The sequence below is a fragment of the Arachis hypogaea genome, chromosome 5 (assembly GCF_003086295.3).
Source record: "Arachis hypogaea cultivar Tifrunner chromosome 5, arahy.Tifrunner.gnm2.J5K5, whole genome shotgun sequence".
Lineage (NCBI taxonomy): Eukaryota > Viridiplantae > Streptophyta > Magnoliopsida > Fabales > Fabaceae > Arachis > Arachis hypogaea.
This window is the reverse complement of record NC_092040.1, coordinates 4,290,815-4,299,174: the sequence shown is the minus strand read 5'-3', so window position 1 is coordinate 4,299,174 and position 8,360 is coordinate 4,290,815. Positions and strand designations below refer to the sequence as shown.

The 8,360-nt window shown below is 29.3% G+C and overlaps 1 protein-coding gene across 2 annotated transcripts; it reads left to right on the top strand.

The window, feature by feature from the left end:
* Positions 1 to 2,156: 2,156 nt before the first annotated feature.
* LOC112800306 (protein ALP1-like) lies at positions 2,157 to 7,776 on the top strand. 2 transcript variants are annotated; one of them, XM_025842518.3, is made up of 8 exons: positions 2,157 to 3,228; positions 3,338 to 3,407; positions 3,891 to 4,030; positions 4,119 to 4,162; positions 4,514 to 4,607; positions 6,244 to 6,760; positions 6,846 to 7,068; positions 7,152 to 7,776. In XM_025842518.3, exons 6-8 carry the CDS (start codon positions 6,245 to 6,247, stop codon positions 7,343 to 7,345), a joined length of 933 nt encoding a protein of 310 aa, XP_025698303.1. In that variant the 5' UTR covers positions 2,157 to 3,228; positions 3,338 to 3,407; positions 3,891 to 4,030; positions 4,119 to 4,162; positions 4,514 to 4,607; position 6,244; the 3' UTR covers positions 7,346 to 7,776. The 2 variants fall into 2 exon arrangements, with proteins under 2 accessions (XP_025698303.1, XP_025698302.1); XM_025842517.3 differs by having other exon boundaries at positions 2,425 to 3,228; positions 3,891 to 3,966.
* The last annotated feature ends 584 nt before the right edge of the window (positions 7,777 to 8,360 follow it).

Below are 8,360 nucleotides of genomic sequence, written 5' to 3'. Positions count from 1 at the left end.
TTAGGCCTCCTATGTATAACTCTATTTGATGGATATTTTGAATTATGTGTTAAGTTGTCTTGGACATATTTTATTTTTTGTTTAATGAATAAATTTATATATGTTGTATATATTTTATTTTGCTATCAGTAGGTATCTTGACGTTATGTATTTTTAACATAATACGTAATAATAAACTACATCTCTGTTGGACTTTTTTTTAGTGTCTAACAATTATTTGAATATTTTATTATCTTTTATTATCTTAGAAAATATATTATACCATTTATTGACATATTGAATAATTGTTGTATTTTATTTTTTTATTTTAGGTTAGTGATAATTTTATAATTATCTAAAATTAATACAACATATCTATTTTTATAAAATACATTTTAGTTATATTCTTAATATTTTTTTAAAATGGTTTAAATTTCGTGAATCCCGTGTATTACACGGGTTATCACGCTAGTTATATATAAATTAAATACTGAGTATCCGAATATGATCGATCATATAAAAGTCTTGACCAATATACTCGAATATGTATAATAATACAAATATATTTATTTATATTAATTTTGCATTATTGTACAAATTTCAGATACAGTGACCAAGATTTCTATACCTTAAATTATAGATAATTCTTTTGAGATTTATGTTTGTTTAAAATAAAATATATTTTATTAATATTAACATACAACAACAATTATCTTATTAAATTGGACTTAATAGTAAAATTAGAAAAATAATTACATAAATTAGATCAATAAAAATTCAATAAGTAACAACATTGTATTTTATAAAACTAACTAACTAATTAATTAATTACTAAATCAAATCTTAGTTTTTTATTTATTGGTGTCTCTTTTTTCTTAAAAAAAAAACAGAGATAAGAAAGAATATTATTAATCAATCTATTAACTAATATTTTTTATTTTAAAGTTATGCAATATTTTTTATTTTCACTCTTTAATGATCTTGTTTATAACAACTGTTTTAGTTTTTAAAAAAATGCTGTAAATATTATAGAAAATGAATTTTATAATTGAGTGGAACATAATTAATAGTTGGATAATAATTTAATAAATATTAACATAATTATTTAAAAATATAAAAGTTTATTTTCATTAGTTGACAATATAAATAATTTTATACCGTTAATCAATCATATCTATTTTTCGAATAATTGTTGATATGATGAATGTAAAATACAACAACATTATATGACAATACATAATTGAATGAATGCATATATTTTTTACAAACAAACAATATATATAGAAAACTATTTAATTATATTAAAAATAAAGATAAGAAACCATGGTAAGTTAAATTTTCGTTGTTTTAAATTAATATACTTTTTATAGGTCTAGTCTAGCTTTTTCTTCTTCTAGTACTTGCATTTAATTTTAATTTTAAAATAAAAAAATATATTTATGTCCAAAAAAATTATTCTAATCTATATTTTTGTCCCCATTTCTATTTTTTCTATATTCGTTACTTTTCTGTCCTCCTGATTTGTACCCTAAATAAAATTTTTAAAAAGATTCGAGCTTTTAAAGGTCCACCTAATTACTAAATGAAAGAACATTTTGTATAAGATTTTAAGATACTGAAAATATTCATATTTTACTTTATTTAGCGTTGAAGAAAATATAAATAAATAATATTTTTTGTTTTTGTATTGAACTAGGATATAAGTTCAAAAGAAAAAAAAACTATTTACACATAAACGATATTTTTTTCCTTTTTTATATTGGGCTATAAGAAATTTTTTTAAGGCTTAGGTATCTTTTTATACAGAGTTAGCAATTTAGGGCCTAAAATTAAAAATACACAACTGGGCCTTTATATAAGGATTTATATGGGCTTATGGACTGAGCCCCGTAGATCAACCAAAACATTGAAACGAGCTCATTTTAGTCATCGCTCATCAGTCATCACCTTTAGCCTCTTAAGCGTTGGCAAAGTGGATAGTCTGTTCCGTTTCGTCAGGACTAAGGCAAAATTAGATTTTCTTTAAATAAATATTTTATTTATTAATATATGTTACGATAAAGATCTGGAACGTTGATTGGACCGAACGTGAGGTTTACATCCGTAGTGTGATAATGTTCGACCTCTTTGATGTCGAGATGTCGTTTATTTAAGTTTTTTGTAAGGAGATGGAGGGTGATACTTATAAAAGATTCCGATATTTAAGTTAGCAAAGATTTTAGGTAAGTTTTAATAGATTAAAATGTGAATTATATCTGGAGTGTCAGTATATTTATAGTAAAATTGATAAGTACTGTGTTAGAGACTTAGAATAGTTCTATTTTTTTAATAAATAATTATTCTTTTTATTTTAGGAGTCTATTAAAATCTCTCTTCTAAATATAGTGGAGAAATATCAGGCGATTACTCGTCAAATTAAATAGAGTTGGATCTCTTTTTGGTGTTGGCCTTTTTAAAAGATAAGACTTATAGTAAAAGGCCACTTTATTAGTGAATCTTTTCTTTTTATTAGACTTGACTTTTATTTTTTGAATTAGGATATAAATAATATACATATGAATATATCTACTTAATATACTAAAACTGGATTTTCTCCCGACTACTAAGGGTGTGTGTGGTTGGAGGGAATACAAGTATATTCCCAGAAATTTTGAGATGGGAATATCTTATTCCCATGTTTGGTTCAAGATTTAAAAAATTATTCCTGGGTATGTTTTATTCCCTGGAATCAAAATCCAACCCATTTCATTCCCATCTCTCCCCTGGTTATCTTTAATTCCAATGGGAATGGAATGTGTATAATAAAGTGAAAAGACCAAAATACCCTTGTTAATTTCACTCCAACCCTTCTTTTCAGATTTTTACTCCTCATTTGATTAGAAACCAAAACCCTAGCAGAGCCCTTCCCCCATCGAAACTAAAACCTAGCCAAGCTTCTTCCCCAAATTCATGGAAGCTCCACCGGCGTCAGCACCGTCTCGCCGCCGATTTGAGTTTGCACAACCACCCGTCACCTTATTCTAGAAGGAAATTCACTTCAATCGTTCGTTTATGTTCGTGTTCCATCATCGCAGCTCACATCAGTTCACCGCGACTGTATGCTTGCCGTCGTTGCTGCCGCGCCTCTAGCCGGATCCTCTGCGTCGCGTGTTCGCGTTTGGTCTCTCTCCTCCATCACTCTCTTGCTTGGCGTCGAGTTCGTCGTCGACGAGGAAGCTTTGTCACCGGTTCTCTAGTGCTTCGCATACGGTTCTTTCTCTATCCCTCTGTCTCTCTTTCACTTTCGATCTCTCTCTCTCTCTCTCTCTCTTTCTCTCTCTCTCTCTTGACCTCTTTCACTTTCTTCTGTTGGTTGCAGGGGATACTAAATAAGAGCAAATTGGTTGCTATTGATGCTGGAAATAGGGGCTACCCTCCGAATAAGATATGTAAGTTGATGATTACGATGTTTTTGACACCAAATTTCTGATGATTTGATGATGACACTGATCTGAGGTAGTTAACATCGTTGTTAAGTTTGCATAAGGTCACAAATTGAAAAGTTGTTTTCCACAGTGAGTGCTTTTGAGTTTTGGTGTTTGAAATTTAAGGGGAGAAAATGAAGGTTATATGGTGAATTGGTGATTGAGTTTTGGAGCACATCACCTAGTCATGTGTTTGCTGTTTTTTATTGTTTTTCAAGAACCAAAATTGCTTGCAATTCTTTTACTCTGCCAGATATTTGCAATTATGTCACTGAGAGCTAAAAAAAGATAACTCTAACCTAGTTTTACTAATTATATGTTTCTTGTGGGGTGTGACAACTGAGAACTGCATACATATCTGTGAAGATGCTCTGTAACATTTGGAAGAAATCAAAGCAGCTTTAAATTTTGATGCTAAACACGTATTTATTTTTCTTCTTGTTACAGAGACTTGATTGCTAATTACCGAAATTCTGTCGAAGAGCTTGTTAAGTCTGAGCCATAGGAGCCTGTCAATTTTCAGGTTGGCTAAAAACCACAACTATTGTATTATTTATCAAGAGATTGTAGCTTCCTTGTTTTACTAGGTGTGTATCTTCAGTTTCTAGCCCCTCCCAGCTTGAACATTATTTGAACGCTGCTGAAATCTGAATGTATATTTTTTTTTGTTTTCAGAAAAGTGGTGCGGCAGTATAATAAGAATGCTAATGAGTTAAATGGTAAGTGGCTTTGAACTAAACATGTGAAGTGAATGCATGTAATGTTGTTTACAAAAGCTATAAAAGAAGAAGTAATTTAGTTATACAGTGTGCTATATTTGGCTATTCCTATTAAGAGTTAGTTCTTGAGGTGATTGGAGGATTGAACGGACAGAGTTTTAACTACTTGTTATACAAGACGCAATCACATTCTATACTTACCTTTTGCAGTGCCATCAAAATAGATATATTAACCATAAATATGTTATCACTGATAAACAACTTTTGATACCTGACAAGTTTCTGCCTAAATCCTAGTTTAATTATCATAATCTTAACATGCTCTCCATCTGGACTTTGTGCCTCATGCAGGTCTTGAGACTTGCACTATTGTTGGAAAGAAGAATGATAAGGCAGTTAATGAAGATCTTCTGAAGGATGAGATTGTTTCTGAACATCTAACTAGGTATTTCATGTTATTGCCAATTGCTTTATTTCTTTCTTTGCTGAATAATTAATTGGTAAGACATGCATGATGCACTTTTTTTAAGACGATTTAGTTTGAGACACATTAGCACTTGTCCATCAATATACTTGATCTTCATCCTTTCTTACAGCTAATTATGATAGTGTGAATGTCTTGGGCGCTTGGCTGTTAATTCTAGAATGAATGGGGCATGAAATATCCTCCCTGTATATTAATGAATGGCTACAATTTAAATGGCGCATCACTAGATTGTATATATGTGTATGTGTGTCCTTATCCCTTCATGAAATTGAAATTTTGAAATCAAATTAAAGGAAAGTTAAGTGATATATATATCTATGGTTTGATCTCATTGTTTAGTTTGGATTTTTTTTTTTGGTCTGGATTTTGGTTCATAGTTATGTTATAATTTTGGATGAAATGTTTGTTGGATTAAAATGGTAATGGACATGAATGCTGGTTAAGCAGGGTAAAGCATATTTAATTAAAGATTAATTATTTTTTTCTTACTTCAATTTATTTCTTCTAATCATATGTTTCCTGTGGGGTGTGATAACTGAGAACTGCATACATATATGTGAAGATGCTCTGTAACATTTGGAAGAAATCAAAGCAGCTTTAAATTACCGAGCTTTAAATCAAAGCAGCTTTGGAAGAATTCCATTGTATTTGGATTTTGGAAAATATAAAGTGGTAATTCTTACCTTTATTCTTTCCACATTTTAGCCTGCTATAGTAATCATTATATAGAATAAATAAATAGTAAAGTCTTCTAACTAAATATTTTAATATTTTAAGATTTGGATTATTTAACATGCGATATATTTCTGAGGTTGTACTTTGTGGAGTTTAAATATTTTACCAATGTGATGGCCACATTCTTACATGTATTCATGATTCTAAGTAAGGGAATATCAGGCTCCTTATTCATATAAATACCTTAATTTTTTATGATACTACAGACAGACCCTTATTCAAAAATGTATATAAAACATCACAAATGTAGGTGCTGGGACAATTTAATGCTCGATCACCAATTTTGTTTTTCTTCTGTTCATTATTCCAACAAATATTTTTTTTCCAGTTTTCTACTTGAATGGATGTTCTCTGTTCATGTACATGATGTTCTGTGCATGCTCCATATTTCATGATTTGATTTGTCAAAATGTGATTTGTTTTATGTTGAAGCTTACATTTGCAGCAACATAAAAACTTCTTTTTCATACATTCCATGTTTTATGATTCTGTTTTGTCAAGTTGTAACTTGTTTATTGTTGGGACTTTACTTATATTTGGAGCAACACGGAAATGTCTTTTTCATATGTTCTTATCTTTGGGGGTAAGAATTAAATAAATTGACAGTATTTCCCAGGTTATTCATTTTGTTATCAGCACCAATTTATGTTAGAATGACATGAGATTTCTGAGTGAGTTTTGCCGATCAATGCTCATGTATTATATTGTTTACATTGGTAAGGCTAGTCTATAAATCAAGTGTTTTCATAGACTTCCTCTCCCCCCTCTTTCCGCAGGTTCATAGTGTTTACATAGAATAAATAAATAGTTAAGTCTTCTAGCTAAATATTTTATTTTATTTTATTTTATTTTTTTGCAGAATGGATCCCAAACAGAAGATGAAAGTTATTGCCTGCTTGATTTTACATTTTGAATTAATGAATGACCTTATGGTTAAGTTGTTGATGATTTGCTATATTTTGATTATATTGCAATTGAAAAAAAAGAAAAGAAAATGGAATGATAGTTATAGTAGGCAAGTAATAAGAGATGTTAGTGTTGATAGAATTATTTATTTTAGTGATCTAGCATGTATAGAAAACACAAGAATGGATAGATGTGCTTTTCATGCATTGTGTAACATGCTTAAAAGGGTTGGAAGGTTAGAACCAAGTAGGAATATGGGTGTGGAAGAAATGGTTGCCATGTTTTTACATATTATAGCACATGACGTCAAAATTAGAGTAATAAAGAGACAATTTGTGAGATCTGAAGAAACAATTAGTAGGCGGTTTAATGATGTATTGCTTGCTATTTTGAGATGTCATAATCTCTTACTGAAGAAACCTCAACCATTTAGCCAGTATAGAATGGATGAACGATGGAAATGGTTTAAGGTAATTTATTTTGCTAATGTTATTAAATCTCATATGGTTGGTGATCTTTAGGATTGAGTTAATTGATCTTTGTTTTGGATTTTAGGATTGCCTAGGAGCCTTAGATGGTACTCATATCAAAGTCAATGTCCTTGAGGCTGACAAGCCTAGATATCGAAACAGAAAAGGTGACATAACAACCAATGTGCTTGGAGTGGTTGCTCCCGATATGCAATTTATCTACGTACTGGCGGGTTGGGAGGGTTCAGCTGCGGATTCTAGGGTATTGCGAGATGCACTATTTCGCAATGGGTTTAGTGTTCCCCAAGGTATTTTATTGAGACTTTAATATGTTATCAAAGTAACCATTTGATCTTTCATTAATTTTGTTCAATTGTGTATGTCACACTAGGTCATTATTACTTATGTGATGCTGGATATATGAATTGTGAAGGATTTTTGGCACCTTATAGAGGACAAAAATATCATTTGAGTGAGTTTAATCCACATAATCAACCCAGTACAGCTCAAGAGTTTTTTAATATGAAACACTCACAAGCTAGGAATGTCATTGAAAGGGCATTTGGAGTATTGAAAGCAAGATGAGAAATTTTAAGGGGAAGATCATTTTATCCTATTAAGACTCAAGGAAGAATTATAACTGTTTGTTGCCTTTTACATAATCATATTAGAAGAGTGATGGTTGTGGATCCTATTGATGAGATAGAAGATCAAAATATACTTGGAGTAGATGGTGAGACGATCCACCATATTGAAACGAGTGATGCTTGGGGTAGATGGAGAGATCAACTTGCACAAGAAATGTGGAACCAATGGAGGAGAAGACATCATGCTCGATAATTGTAATAATTTTTCTATGTGTGAAGTTGTCTGTCGTAACATTGATTTCATTTTGTTTATGTGTTTGTGTTCTTGTATAAGAGTTGTGCATGTATGTTTATTAGTGCAAGTAATTTTTTACTTTTGAGACTTCTTTGTAACTTTCATTTGGATAATAGTAATATTTTTTTAGTGAATTTAATTGTGATAATGTTAATTTTAATTAAATATATTTGTTATTAGGGGTATTTTAGTAAATTTGAAAAGATTAGAATCGATAATAATTTTAATTAAACATATTTTTATTAAGGGTATTTTAGTAAATTTTTTATTAGAAGTATTTTTGTAAATTCAAAATGTAAAAAAAGTAATAATTTTAATTAAATATATTATTAAGTGAAATTTAGAATCAATAATAATTTAAGTAAAGATATTTGATATCAGGGGTATTTTGATAAATTTAAAAAAAATAGAATCAATAATAATTTTAGTTAAACATATTTGATATTGGGGGTATTTAAGTAAATTTTAAAAAATAGAATCAATAATAATTTTATTTGATATTTGAACATATTTAATATTAAGGGTATTTTAATAAATTTAAAAAAATTAGAATAAATAAACAATTTAGCTAAAGGTATTTGATATTAGGGGTATTTTAGTAAATTCTAAAAAAATTTAGAATCAATAATAATTTTAACTAAACATATTTATTATTAGGGGGTATTTTAGTAAATTTATTATTAGAGATATTTTGTAAATTAAAAAAAAATGTAAAAAA